This window comes from Anser brachyrhynchus, assembly GCF_964034855.1.
Source record: "Anser brachyrhynchus genome assembly, chromosome: 18".
NCBI classification, from domain to species: Eukaryota; Metazoa; Chordata; class Aves; order Anseriformes; family Anatidae; genus Anser; species Anser brachyrhynchus.
In genome coordinates this window covers 9,246,808-9,261,865 of record NC_137711.1, presented here as the reverse complement: position 1 = coordinate 9,261,865, position 15,058 = coordinate 9,246,808, and the positions used below count along the sequence as shown (strand labels likewise).

The 15,058-nt window shown below is 45.2% G+C and overlaps 1 protein-coding gene across 2 annotated transcripts in view; it reads left to right on the top strand.

Annotated features, from left to right (window-relative positions):
• Positions 1-13: 13 nt before the first annotated feature.
• OGFOD3 (2-oxoglutarate and iron dependent oxygenase domain containing 3) overlaps positions 14-15,058 on the top strand; it is a 44,405-nt gene continuing 29,360 nt past the window's right edge. The window contains exons 1-3 of one of the 2 annotated variants that reach the window (XM_080560714.1): positions 14-345; positions 7,154-7,229; positions 8,205-8,247. In XM_080560714.1, coding sequence (XP_080416840.1) covers positions 51-345; positions 7,154-7,229; positions 8,205-8,247 — 414 coding nt within the window. In that variant the 5' untranslated portion in view covers positions 14-50. The remainder of the gene's footprint in view (positions 346-7,153; positions 7,230-8,204; positions 8,248-15,058) is intronic. The other variant, XM_080560713.1, reaches the window with a different exon arrangement.

Here is a 15,058-nt window from a genome sequence, read left to right as displayed (position 1 = left end):
TGGCAGGCGGGGGGGGGGGGAGCCGAGCGCATCGCTCAGGCCAGGCCGCGATGGCGGCGCAGCGGCGAGCGGGGCCGGGGGGGGAGCGGCGGAGGCCGGGGGGCGGCAAGGGCCGGGCCCCCGGCACGGCGACGGCGACGGGACGGGGCTGGGCGCTGAGGGGAGCGGCCCCCGGGGTTGCCCTGCTCGGCTCCGCCGTCCTCGTCGGTGGGCTTCTGGGCTGGAGCCTCCCCGGCGGCCGGCAGGGCGGCGCGGAGGTGCTGGCCCGCGGCAGCGAGGCGGTGCGGGACAGGTTCGTGGAGGTGGCCTGCTCCGGGGACTACGGTGCCGGCAGGAGGTTCGAAGGTACGGGGGGGGGGGGGTGGCGGGTACCGGGGCGTCGGTGTGAGGGAGCCCGGGGTGTAGGTGTCGGGTATTGGGATGTAGGTGTGAGATATTGGGGTGTAGGTGTCAGGTGTTGGGGTGTAGGCATCGGATAGTGGTGTATCAGTGTGAGATATAGGGTGTAAGTATTAGGTATTGGGGTGTGGGTGTCAGGTATAGGGTGTAGGTGTTGGGTCTTGGGGTGTAGGTACGAGGTACGGAGTGTACATGTCAGGTATTGGGGTGTCGGTGCAAGGGACCAGGGCGTCAGTGTGAGGGACTCCCGGGGTGTAGGTGGGAGGGACGAGGTGTAGATGCTGGGTATTGGGGTGTCGCTGTGAGGTACTGGGGTGTAGGTGTGAGATATAGGGTATAAGTGTCAGGTATTGGGGCGTAGGTATGGGATGTTGAAGTGTAGGTGTGAGGTATGGGCTGTAGGTGTCAGGTGTTGGGGCGCCAGTGTGAGGTATGGGGTGTAGGTGTCGGGTATTGGGGTGTTGGTGCAAGGGACGGTGGTGTAGGTGTGAAGGACGAGATGTTTGTGTCACATATTGGGGTCTACCTGAGCATATTGGGGTCTACCTGAGGGTATTTGGGTGTTTAAACCTCCTAAACCAAGTTCACTCTGCTTCTGTTGAGCACCCGGTCATTGCACACATTATTTAAATACCCAGATGTTCACGTCTCTTGGGGCAGCTCAAGAGATTCCTTGAGAATCCCGCGTAATTCTCTCCTGAAGCTGCTTTGCTTGGGCTGCGTGAAATCAACTTTTTGCTCATCTGCTTCCAGCGCCTTTCCGTGCTCTGCTGATCCCTGTAATAGACTCGTGGGTGAGTTTGTAAATGTTGTACAGGGGATGAAGTGGAACTAATTTAGGATATTGTTTGTGCTGCTAGCATGCGGTGATAGCACAAATGCCAGCTTCTGATGTTCTTGTTTTGAGATGTGTGATGCTGCCTGCAAAGCACATCTCCTCCGTCTTTGGGTCTCCCAGCTGAGCCTGTTTTCTCTTGAAATGGTATTTGCCTTCCTTGACATGTGGTTCTTTTGAATGTTGATGTTGGATCTTCTAGAGAAACACAAGGTTTTCATCTGCTCTGATGAAAAGCAGTGATTCTAACTCGCCGCCTGCAGCCGAAGAGCTATGCTGATACCCTTCAGATTTGTAAGTGTATCCGGATGAACGCTTTGAAGTGGCACTGCTGGCAGAAGGCAGATCAGCTCTTGCTTTTTGTCAGCCTACTTGTAAGTCTAGCTGTGTGTTGAACTCGAATGGTGAACTATTCCGGGTAGAAAAAAAAATAGTATTTTCTGAGATAGCTGGTAGCCAAACCTGTTTCCTTATCTGTTTCGTCATGTGGCTGACAAATTATGCGCTGGCACAAAGCTGGAGGCAGCGTGGAGGCTGCAGCAAGCTGCTTGGAGCAGACAAAGAACAACTTCCAGTTCTTCTGTTCTTCTACGGGTGCCAGTGCTGGTAGGAGGTGTTCAAACTGCAGCCTGGATGCGCTGCCCCAAGGTAACTGCCCCGGCACTTTGCAGGTGGCTGGTCCTGGAGCTGCTGGTCACAAGGTTGATAACAAAACAGAAGATGGTGCATAGCCTGTGGTCAGAAAGACTTTTCCAGTGTTCTTTTGATACCATTTTGGAGACTTCATCTCCAGTGTTCTTGAGGCCAAGCAAACGGCTGTCAGGAAGTTGCTAGTAAGAGGGCTTCCTCAGTAGGAGGACTTCTTGGCTCTAAACACAGGAATACATATGTTCTGTTCTAACTTTCTGCAGTTACCATAAGGATAAGTGCCTGCTGGCTTTATTTCCGTAGTCCCAAGGCCAGGGAAATCTGCAGTGTTGCTGCAGATGTGGTACTTATAACTGAACTGAGGCTGAAACTGTCCTTGTTCTGCTACCAGGGCTTTGGCTTATCAAAAGAAATGTCCCAAACCAACAAAACCTGATTTCTTCTCTGATTTGGTAGAGCAATTTTCTTAGCTGGGGACTTGTGGTCTTGGCAGCCCCTGAGTTCTTTTTAGCATGAGGAAGGAACGTGAAGGGCACCTCTGCTGAGGAGGAAGGATGGATGTGTTCTCTGTTCTTGTAGTGTGGTGGGGAGCAGACTGCAAATGCCAACTTTGGGGTGCAGTGTGACCTCTCCTGGCTTTGTCTCGGAATGACCGATACGATTGGCATCAAATCCAGGAATGTAATGGAGGCTCAAGGGGCAGGGGGTCATTTTTGAATGCATTTGGGCTTTTGAAGTAGATCTTTGCTTGTTTCTCTTTAGCTTATTGTGTGTTTGATTTTATTTTCTAGCAGATGCTTTTACATGTGTTCCCATGCATTATACTTTCAGAAAGAGATCTGTGTTAGTGGTATCAGAAATGTACGAACACCTGTTGTGTTAGCAGGTAATTGAAGCTGTGCTGAACTTTTCTTGTTTTTTTTTTTCATCCTGCCTTTTGCTCAGCATCCGCCAGGCGGTGGTGAAGAGCTGGCCGAGCCTCGCTGTTCCCTGCTCTGCACGGGGGCTGCTGATAACTCAGGAATAAAATGCAGCTTGTGCTTCTCTGCCAAACTGGATTCGGCTGGGGAGCTTCAATCACTTCATTGGAAATAGCTTTCTATCTGTCACTGAATAGATTTTAATTCTGTCTTCACTCTGGCTTGACATCCGCAGCTGCTGGCTCTGTGTCAGAAGGAGGCACGTTGCCATCGTCATTCAGCGTCTGATGCTCGCAGTAAAGTTTCCATAGCTCAGATGAGCTTTTTGTTTGTGCACCTGTCCCTGCCCCACAGTGAACCAGTCTGAGCTGAGAGTTTGCTTCAACAGATACCAGAATTGGTGGCACAGAGCAGTGTTCTTATTTCCGTGGTACGGCTCAGCAGTAAACATGCTTCACAGACATATAAAATCTGTTATTTGTCAGCGGCCGAGCACTTCACTGATTATATTTGCAGAAGATGGGGTGTTCTGTGAACAGTCTCATCTGAGTTCTGAACCCTGCAGCCAAACTGGCAGTTTCAGCTGCCTGAGATATGGTTGAGCACTTAAGTCTGCCGTGGCTTCTAGTGGGTCTGATGAACACCTGCACAGTCTCCTGTTTGTGTTGACATGTTGCGTCAAGGTACAAAGCAGCTGTGATTGCTGCCCAGAGAAAGCTTTGAGATGCTTTTCCAAAGACTAGATCAACTGATGTGGAAAGCAGAATGTGTACAGTGGAGGCGCCTGGACTGCTGGTGTTAGTATGGGAATGTCATCCAAGCAGCCTTTGCCTCTCCTTGTCCCGCTTGGAGCTGGATTGCATTAGTTGAGCATTGTGATGGGGCTCTTTCCTCTTGAGAATCACCCTGGTCTTGAAAGTGAATGCTGCTTGGGCAAGTACCTCTGCTAAGCAGAGGGCAAAAGTGCTTGGAGCGCTGTATCCCCTTGTTACGCTCTGTGTGCTGAATGGGAACGGGGGCTGCAGGGAGAACTTGGGCTTTTGCGTGGTTTAGGGTGTGCCTCTTCCACCCTGACCGAAAAAAAAAAACCACTCTGGGATCCAAAGCTGAGAAGCTTATTAGATAAACGAGTGATTTTGTGTCTATGAGGCACAGATTTGCAGAAGCTACTGGACGCTTTGTAATTCTACACTGAATTTCTCCTGAGTGCAGCTTTTCAGAGTATGCTCTTAACACTTCAGTGCTCTCATGCGTGGTGGTTTTGTAGATGACAAAGATGACACATTTCTTAGTGCTAACGTTGTTTTCCAACAGGCAGGCTCTTCTGGTCTTTCCTTAGCTTACATCCAGTGTTTGTGCCTTGCTGTCAGCACCTGACTGACCTTATGCTGGACTATCTTTTTGTTTTTCTCCTCAGGTTGGGAAGGCTTCAGTTGTGTCTGTCAGAGCACCTCCTGCTTCCACCAGTGTCTTTGTCGCTTTTCTCAGAGCGTGTAGACGTGTGACAGTTGTCTTCTGTAAAGCTGTGGTTTTGCTAAATATTGGCTCTGTTGTACCAGCCTTTCTAAATAGTTAAGTCCCATGTTGTTGCTTGCAGCTGGAAACAGAGCACACGTCTCTTCTGAAACCACAAGTCTTTGCTAGTGCCCTTTCTGGAGGGTGTCAGTCAAAGAAAACTCTATTTAGATAGGCTTGCCTTGGATTATTGAAAACTTCCTTTGAGTGTACTTTTTCCCCCTTTCTGTCCCTGAACATGTGCTTTCCCTTATCTCTAAGACATTTTTCTTGGCCTTTCAAGCACTAAAAAGTCCTTTTTGATGACAGAAGGAAGGTCATTCCCATCCTTTGTCTCTGTACGCTGAGGCAACTTCGTTGTTTTTCTGTTTTCAGCTTTCTTCTGAACTTCTCCTTTCTCATTTTTGTATCAGTCAGTTACCTCAGTCCTTTTCAATCCTGTTTTTTAACAGGACAATTGGGAAAAAAAAAAGGGAACCTTGTGTTTCTAAACTTGTGCTTCACAAATTTGTTGACATCTTTATAGCCAGCAGAACGTTAGGTAAATGGTGGAATATGTCTCTTAAGTGGTTTGTGATTAACGGTAATTATTCCGCAAATCTTTAGTGAGTGGATCATATGGTTGCTACCTACATGTGTTGTAAATGTTTTCAGTTCTGGGAACCCAAACTGGTTCCTTTTGGGCTGTTTCTGAAGGCGTATCAGTAAGTTTAAAATTGGGTGATGGAAGCTGTTACTGCCCCGGCCGTTTGTCCCACTCTGGCTGAATATTTGCTAGCACGGAGGCAGAGATGTCTCATCCTTCTCAATAAGCTCCTGAGCTGCTTTTCAGCCTGGCATTCAGAAGTGAATTACTGATTTTAACCTGCCACTGCCGTTATGGCACAGCAATATAAGATGCGTACGTTTTTGTTTTTGGGCAGCCAAGAAATAGTTTGCAGTGTTTGCTGCCCACTACTTGTTACCATTCTGAACAGCTACGTCCCATGCTCCAAAGGAACATTGCATTTCCACTGTTGGCATTTTTACTGCAAGGTCTGCAGTGTTTAATTGGAAAACGTTCAGTTTTTGGAATTACGAGATTGGAAAACGATAGAATTTCCCCAAAAAACTTTGTCTAGCCTTTCTGGTTGCAGAGGGGATGTGATGTGCCTGAAACAGGCATAGAGGCTTCCCCTTCCAAATGTGAAACTTAGAGCAACTTTTCGTCCTGTAAAGCCCCGGTGGGTTTTTGTCTGTTTGAACTGTGTGCCTTTGGGGCTGGTACTGCATTGTGAAGTGCTGTCGGCTGACGTGTAACGCACCACCAGGTTGCTGACAGAATTTTTGCATTTTTCGTGGTGAAGCTTTTTTCTGTCTCTCTTTTAAAATTTCAAAACTACTGTTTCTGAAGAACAGCATGCTTTGATTCTGCTTTTTTGTCCTTTTGCTCACAGGGTCAAGAAAAGAGAAGTGACGTGGGGAGCAGTGGTTCTGGTTCAGCCTCTTTACAGCGCTGGGTTCTGTGCTGCCGTTGCCGTATGGATGGTTGGCAGCATAATCTCCAGCGTTATTTTATATTGTACATTTGCTAGGTTGTCTTCAAATAATTTAGTACGTGCTCCCTGGAATTTGATTCTTGCTTGAGCTGACCTCAGGGAATTGTTGCCGGTAGTCAGAAAACGCATTGACTTGTCTGGGTTGTAATCCCCCTGGTTTCCTGACCTTCACCTGCTGCTGCATTTTTACTCCAGTGGCTTAGGAGGAAAAATCTCTTTTTGGAGCATTCAGGGACCCAGTGTTGGCTGCCTGCCCTCACGGTGACAGACGCAGGACGGCGATCTGGGTTCGGGACTAACTGGGGTCTGGAAATGACGGATGGGGAGCTGGAGCAGAGCGGGCTGTATGTGTGCACCCAGGTGCACTTGGTGAAGGGAGGGACGTGCTTCGGGTGCCTCAGGGTTCAAGCACTGCCTGCTGTGGGTGCTTCCAATTTAAACACAAGTCAACCAAGTGATTTTTCTTTTCCCAAGCAAGGAAAAATGTGCACAGTTCGGTATGTTGTTGTCAGCACTCAGCCTTTTCTCCCACACGTCATCATCTCATTGCTTCTCTCTCCTCCCGAAGTTCTGGTGTGACTGGAGGGATTTGTGGTGTGCTTGAGGCAGCCAGAACATGTCCGATAAGGCAGGGTGTGCATTCCTGTAAAGCTCTTGTGCTGTGGCAAGATTTCGTTCCATCACTCCGTGGTCATTGTTATCATTAGCTGCTTTCGATCAGAGCAGACTGACACTTTTGACTTGTACAGGTGATTTTTTTCCCTCTCCCAGTAGTGCTTTGCCTCTTTCCTTTGTTTTGATGATCAAATAATCTTTGAAGAGGAGTTCAGTTCAGCAGCAGTAAAGTGTGTTGGCAGATGTCAGCAAATGCATTCCTTCAAACTTTTGTGCAACTTTACATCTATAAATGGATCTTCCCCAGAGAAGTGCCAAATGCAGCATCCCAAGGTCTGTAGTGGCTCAGAATTGATCTTAACAATCGTTCTTGCCTGAAGGCTGGGGGACCAGACTTCTAGTTTTATAAGAAGTTACATAGAATCATAGAATCCCCAAGTTGGAGGGACCCACAAGGATCGTCGAGTCCAACTCCTGGCTCCACACAGGTCTACCCAAAAATTCAGATCATATGACTGAGAGCATAGTTATGTAGTGAATTCATCATGTATTCTTCACCGATAATTCTTGCTGTTGGCCTTTTTCCACAAGCTTTTAATATCAAAGGTTAGATTTCTCAGCAAGGGATTTTAAGTGATTTTATTGGAAAGATGATAATTTTCTTTTTTCCCTTTGTGTTGCAGGGTGCACTCCCAGGAAATGTGGAAGAGGTGTAACCGATACAGTAATAACAAGGGAGGAAGCTGAAAGAATCCGTAGGTAATTTTTCTTTTAGTTTTTGAATTGTAACGTGCAGAAGAAGCAGGGCCGTGCTGACAGGGTGCCAGTATTTCAGGTGTAGCACCAAGCTTGTTAGCTGAAGGAGATGGTTTTAACTGGTTAAAGCATTAAACTTGGATTTTAAAGCCATTTTCCTCTTCTGCTGTAGTGAAGGCTGTTCTCTCTCACACGGAGTCTGCCTAGCTCTGTTGGGCATATGGGTTGTAGAGAATAAAAGAAATCGTGTTCTCTGAATCTAACATTATTTGAACAATTTTTACTTAGCCTTCTGTTCCAATTGGCCTTTAAAAATGGAATGAAACAACATCAACCTCTGTTCAGCTGCATCGCTTTATGTGTAATGAGCTGGTGCTGACCCTCTATGAGCACAAAGTGGTGAATTTTAATCAAAGAGTAGGGGACGCTGTCAGATTCTTCATGTAGAAGAGTTATCAGCCTCCTTGAGTGTGATTTGCACTTGGTGATTATGTAAGGGGAATATCACTGTAACACTCTCAGTGCTTCATCTGATGTGCAGCTGGCATAGAGCTGTTCTCTAGGCTGGCCCTTTGACTTCAAATTCTGGCTGGAGTCTTGTTTTTGATAAAGTATTTTTACATTATGTAGGTTTATTTGTACTGCCCTGAAGGATCAAGTTCTGTGGTGTTTTTGTTTGTTTTATGTTCAATGTTGCCCAGAATGTACTTGAAAGTCAGTGGTTTAGGGTGTGTTGTGGGTGTTTATGGAAGGGGTACAAGTTCAGAAATGTTCCACAATGCAGATACTCTATTTTCATGTCAGGCTGCGTGATTCAGACTTTCAGATAAATGGTGGCTTCTATTTCCGACTCAGTTGGTTTATATATCTGATGCATTAAATAACCCTTACTGGGAAGTTGTATGCTGTAAATAATGATATTAAAGGACAAAGTAATCCGATTCCACTTCTCATCTGAGGTTATTGTTTTGCCTGCAGAATAGCAGAGAGAGGACTGTCCTTGGGAGGATCTGATGGAGGGGTGAGCAGTGTCCTGTTACTTTTTACATTCTCTTACTTCCAAGGTGAGCTTTGAGATTATAAATGCATTTTGGGGGCTAGAGGAGAGAGGAGATAATACAGAATTTTTCCTTCCGCTTAGATATGGGAAAAATGTCTGGAAAATAGTTTTTTTGTCCTATTACTGCTTTTGCTAGTACGATAATTCATGACTTCTGCAGTACTGTTGACACATTGCCTATTATTCATTAATATTTTTATCTCTTCTCTTGAACTGATTTTGTTGGGTGCATCTGGAACCAGTTGCTATAGCTGAACTGCACAAGTTTGATTTCTGTTGAGAAACTGATTCACAGCTATCGTGTAAAGATTGGTTTCATGTAGTTACAAAAAGCCTCATGTAACATCTTAAGCAGAGTTTTGAATTACATTCTTTAAAAGTGAAAACAACAATTTCTCTTTATCTCATGTGTTTCTCTTAATTTCTTCTCCCCTTTTGTTCTCAGGTTGTTTTTGTGTATGAACAGAAACTGTTTTGTATTTGTAAACATAAACACTTACTAAGGCCTCTGCTGAATTAGGGCATTTAGTACAAGAAAAGGATAAATATTTTTGTGGGGTGGAAAAAAGAGACTTTAATGTCCTTGTGACTGCTTAAAAAGATCTGGAAAAAAAACCCCACAACTAAGCAACTTAGGTGGTGTTGCCCATCTGAAACTATCTTTACAATATTTAACGTTCCCTATTCAATTCAGACAGCGTCTCTTGGATATTTTTTCAGTTCTGTGGTTGCATAATTTGCCATTCTGCCTAGGTTACTCAGCCCGTTGGGACCTCCTGCTTAGCTCCTGTCATTAGTGCTGTCAAGGCTGTTTCCTGCCTTGTTCTTTTGGGACCTGCGTGTGATTGTCATTAGACTTCCACAAAGAGGGATTAAGAAGGGCAGTGTGAGACACAGAGACAGGTTCATGGATTTGGATTACAGAGAGCTGGGGCCAGCAAACTGGGGAAATGTCCAGAGACCTCCTGGAAGAGACTTGAAGGGAGGTGAGCGGCTGCCCAATGCTCAGAGCTGGGCATGGGGTCCTGAGCTGGGTTACTTGGACAATAAGGTGGAATCTCAGACAAATACACAGCTGTCATCTACATCACTCTGGAAGCATCATTTTGTAGTTTTTTAAAGGAGAGGGAAACCAGGGGAAAAAGATTCTTGTAGTAAACTGCTGTTGGTCTCAGAGAGATCTGGGCTGTGATCCAAATCTTCTCACGTTTCTTGTGATGTGGGAATGTGAGAAAGTTACTGCGTGCTGTTACTCCTTAGGGAAAGGTGCAAGAAGAGTTGTGTAGTATTGCATTGAAGCCTTATCCAAAATTGTGGATAAACATCTCAAAGATGCTGAAAATGGGAGCTGAACAGTATTTCTAGGCGATCACGTTTAGGACAACCTTTTAAATATAGACTCTTTATCTAATTTCTCATATTTACTTATTTTTCTTTCATCCCCAGTTCTGTATTTTTCTCTTTCTTATACAGTTTGTGTTCTTGTATTCCCCATGTCATGGAATGAATCTGCTTCTGGTAGTGCAGTCCTGGTTCCCAGATCTCATTAAATAATGATTGATGTGTGCTGACGATGTGTAGATGAAACTTTTTTCTTTGTTTAAGCCTTTTATTCTATTTTCAAATCTCTCATCTGCATAGCATACAAAATGTTTCAAGTCGTAACTTCATCCAGCGACTTTACCCCTTTGCCTCCTAAGCTTCAGTTCTGTTGGATTAGATTTAGCTTGTTGCTTTAAGGTTCTTAGACTTTGGAGTGTTTGGATAATTCTGTCCAATTATGTCTGTTGTTCTAAGACTAACTTTTTTTCTTAGAACTTCCTTAAATAATTTCTCACATGTGCTCCTTATTTCTTCTTAATTCTTTCTTTAGCCAACTTGATCTCTCCACTATTCCAAGTGGAACGTCTTCAGATTTCTACTGGGGTACAGACTGTGTTTTTATTCTCCCAGATTCCTCCTAACACCTTTTTCTCCCTTTGTTTGCTACTCTTTCGGCTTACTCGGAGGACTGAAGTGTAGTGCAAAACCTGGTTTCCTTCTTCGTCCTTTTGTGTTGAGGAAGTCCTGGCCAACATCTGAATTACCGAAGTCTCCCAGGAGTCATGTCCCAGTTCTCATGCCGAGCTTTCTTTCCTATCCTGTCTTCCTTTATAATTGCTCCTAGACTAGTGTGTGACAGACACACACATGCACACTCGTGTGCTCATGCACATGCTGAGGCTAGAAGACACGCTTGTAATCTTCTAGTTTAACTTCCAACAAAATATAACAGGGGCACCTTCCAGTGCTGTACCTCTCCCCCATGTAGGTCTCTGTCTCTGTAGCTATAAAATAGCTTTTTCACCGTGTTCTCTCTTTCACAGAAAGTCATTTGCACTCGTTCTCTTGCTGTTTCTCAACTTACTTTTTTCCCCTCTTTATAAAGATAATGACCTTTCCTTTTTTTCCCGACCTAGTATTTTCTTGCATGCACTCCCTGCTTGCGTTACCAGCTTAGTCATGACTCATTCATTCACATCTTTGTGAGTGCTGCCATCATAACGCCTCTCCAGTGTAAATAAACTTGACTCATTTACTATCAAAGCTATTGGCATTTAGACAAAGCCTGATGGAGGGGAAAAGAAAAAACAAAGCACCTTGGTGCAGCCAGTCAGCTGCAGCCCTCTGCTTCCTGTGTTGCTGCAAAATTGGCAGGGGTAGCTACCTGAAATTCCTTTTTGCAGGGAAAATCACATTTCTTAATGACTGAAGGAAGCGAACAACATATGTAACTGTGATGTCAGACAAGGGTGTCTGATGTGGGCCCACGCGCAGAACGGTGTTTCTGCAGGTAATATCACTCCTTGTTCTGCTTTCAACCCTCCCAGCCAAACTAAAGTCCTCAAAATGCTGTCCTTTCTGAATTTTCCAGGGAGAAGGTAAAGCCTCTGCATGGTATTTATCCTTCCACACACCTCTGCTGAGACCCCAGAGTCTCCTTCCTTTTTGCCTCGCCTCCTGGTAGGGGTAGCTGCCAGTTTGTGCGTGTCAGTGCATCTTTCACTTCCCTTTGTTTCTCTTATTGTCGTGGTGGGATTGTCTGGACCTCTCTCTAGGAAGCTGGGGAGGGACCGTTTGTGTCTACTCTTTACCTAGTGTAAGACATCACAGCCAAATATTGCTTTAGTTCCCCAGTAATAAGGTGTGCCTCCAGCACTTTGTATGATGATTGGTTGCATTTGTCTCATAATTAATCACAGAATCACAGAATCGTCTAGGTTGGAAGAGACCTCCAAGATCATCTAGTCCAACCTCTGTCCTAACACTAACAAGTCCTACACTAAACCGTATCACTAAGGGCTACATCTAAACGTCTTTTAAAGACCTCCAGGGATGGTGACTCAACCACCTCCCTGGGCAGCCCATTCCAGTGCCTAACAACCCTTTCAGTAAAGAAGTTCTTCCTAACATCCAACCTAAACCTCCCCTGGCGCAACTTTAGCCCATTCCCCCTCGTCCTGTCACCAGGCACGTGGGAGAATAGACCAACCCCCACCTCTCTACAGCCTCCTTTAAGGTACCTATAGAGAGCGATGAGGTCTCCCCTGAGCCTTCTCTTTTCCAGGCTAAACAACCCCAGCTCCCTCAGCCGCTCCTCATAAGACTTGTTCTCCAGACCCCTCACCAGCTTCATCGCCCTTCTCTGGACTCTCTCAAGCACGTCCATGTCCTTCTTGTAGCGAGGGGCCCAAAACTGAACACAGTACTCGAGGTGCGGCCTCACCAGAGCCGAGTACAGGGGGACAATCACTTCCCTAGACCTGCTGGCCACACTGCTTCTTATACAGGCCAGGATGCTGTTGGCCTTCTTGGCCACCTGGGCACACTGCTGGCTCATATTCAGCTGCCTATCAGCCAGTACTCCCAGGTCCTTCTCCGCCAGGCAGCTTTCCAACCACTCATCTCCCAGCCTGTAGCGCTGCTTGGGGTTGTTACGCCCCAGGTGCAGGACCCGGCACTTGGCCTTGTTGAACTTCATGCAGTTGACCTTAGCCCATCGGTCCAGCCTATCCAGATCCTCCTGCAGAGCCTTCTTTCCCTCGAGCAGATCGACACACGCACCTAACTTGGTGTCATCTGCAAACTTACTGAGGGTGCACTCGATCCCCTCATCTAGGTCATCAATTAATCAGCGTCTCTCTTAAGAGGCATTACCTGAAGGATGTAACTCTTGTCCCTCTACTCCGATTCCAATGGAGTTTAAAGGCGTTACTGTTTTTGAGAGTCTGTGCATGGCTGCACACAGGAACCACGGGTTTGCTGCTGCCCAGGAAGGGTGGCCACGGAGAGCCCTTGTTGCTTTTCCCTCTTCTCAGCTCGTATGCGTGAGTGTTCCCACAGGAGGAGTGGGGAAGGGTTTGAGCTCTACAGGCATCTTTGCAGGCAAGTGGAAGCAAGTTCTGAAAAATTCTCTTTTGGGCACTTTTTTTGCTGTTTTCTTCCAGAGTCTCACCTAAAGCTTTTTAAGGGGTGAAGGTAGAAGTGGAATCACTGTAGCAGTGCATGTGTAGTTGGCAATCTGTTTCAGTGAGGATCGAAGAAAGGCCCTGTCATGCTCCGCAAGACAGGGAAATTGATCCTTTTTGCTATATGCTGAGAAATGGTGGCTGTTTCCATGTCACTGTTGGATCTCTTTTGCAGTGAGAGGGTGGAGAATATGAGACTAACGATACTTAAGGTCCAAAGGAACATATGTTGTAGTTTTTTTTTTTAAAGGAAGTTCATTTTCCTTTCTGTAGGAGTTCTGTAACCATCTCTCAGAAGTAGGTGTGTGAATGTGTGTTTGCATTGTTCCTGCCACCTTTAGATAAACTTTATAGAGCTTTCAACTGGGGAGCATTGACCTGAACTACTGATGGCTGATGAACCCTGATCAGGCAGCTGAACTTGAAGTAACGGTGTTGACAGAAGCTTCCACCGAGGTGGTATTCTGAGTGTAGAAAATGGTGCTGAAAATATTTAATGTTCTGAAATGGCAGAGGCTAAAATAAATGCATTTCAGTTTCTTTCCAAGGTAGCTGTTAAACAAATAGCTCTGTGCTCACATGTAATCAACCCCCCGTCTACATTTAGCGTTTGGATGTTTTCCCCTGTCTGAAACGACCCTGAGGAATATTCGATCTTCTCGAGACTTCATTTTCAGTCTTCCTCATCTGGCTTTGTACTTTGGCTATTACCTTTTCAGCTGTGAATATCTCCACTTCTTGGGGGAGTCTTGTATTGATCCACTTGGCCATTTTGGATTCTACCACATCACTGTGATCATCTGCAGCTTGAGGAACTGAGAACGAACAAGTTTTACTTCTGAAGCTCTAGTAAAGCTTATTACAAGAGCTGCTCTTGGATGAGTGTAAGATGACTTGTTTTTGTAACAGTCTTCTGCAGCCTTTGGAGAACTTCAGTGAGAATGGGAGGTCCGAAAAGCTCATGCTGTGTCCATTTAAATAGCTTGTTACTTTACATATTTTTAAAGGTTCAGGGATAGGTGAAGTGATTTGGGTATGTACATTAAAAGAAGGCTGTCAATATCTCTTTTAAATGGAGACTTTTGTGGAGTTGCGCTATTTCAGTTTTGAAGCTCAAAGCAATTGAGCATACAGCACTTTTCTTTTGCTCAGATTGTCGTGGTTGTCTTCCCCAAACACGATCCAGACGAGGAGAGAGAAAAGTGCTTTGAGGGCAGGGGTGAATGCACTGCAGCTCTGACATGTAAGTGCACTGATGATTTGGGCTGCTTGTTCACCAGCCTGTCTGCTTTTGGGTCAAAATACAAAGTGGCTTCAAATCAAACCGAGTACTGTCCCAGCCATGCCCAGAAGTCCTTCTTACTGGTAAGACAGAGGTTACCATTCTTTCCAGGCAGCTCACCTAGTCATACTATTATTGTTTAGATTTTGTTAGAATGATGTGAATGGTATGTGGTGCATCAAGAGCTGCCAGATCCGAAGATGAGAGTGCTTTTTTCCAGGATATTGTACATCAAAGAGGTCATTCTAATTTTGGTGCCAGTCAGGTTAATTAACTGTTGCTATTTGATATTTTCAGTGCAGAAAATAAGGCTGCTATTAAGAAGGTATATTTTTAAATACCGTTTAACTGATGGGAAATAAGGAAATAAATATGTCCCTTGCTGTCCACAAAATACATATAAACGTGTACTTCATTCAATTCAGGGAAATATTTTAGGGTCTTGAGAGGTAGCTCTCTATCATAGCAAATCTGAATACTCATCTTTTAGCTTGGTCTGGAGCTCAACAGAAGTGTTTGGCTTGAATCAAGTGGAGAAATTGATTGATTTTTTTCATATATAAAAACCTTTCACTCCCTGGTTTTATTTTACAGCAGTTTAGACACTGGAAAAAAAATTGGCTCTGCAAGCTTTCAAACTGTAGTTGTTCTTTTAAGCAGACATTTGTGTCTGTATTAAATATGAGAAGTATACAGGAACTCATGGTGAAGAAGTTTTAATAACAAACGTTGGGCAGGTTAAATATTAGTGCTGTTATTTGAGCACTTCACAAATATTGGAAAATTAGTCATCTTTGTGTGGAAGGGAAATGTCTTCAAGAAGGGATCCAGGAACAAGGTGTCTTACCCTTAGTCCATGGAAGACTGGCAATACTGTATGTTGGATTTGAATGTCGGCAATAGTAGTCCTGTGCGTTAGCCATATGGTACCTTAATCTTTTGTTAGTTTGTAGAACAGACCGAGGGAGGCTTGCAGTTGTAA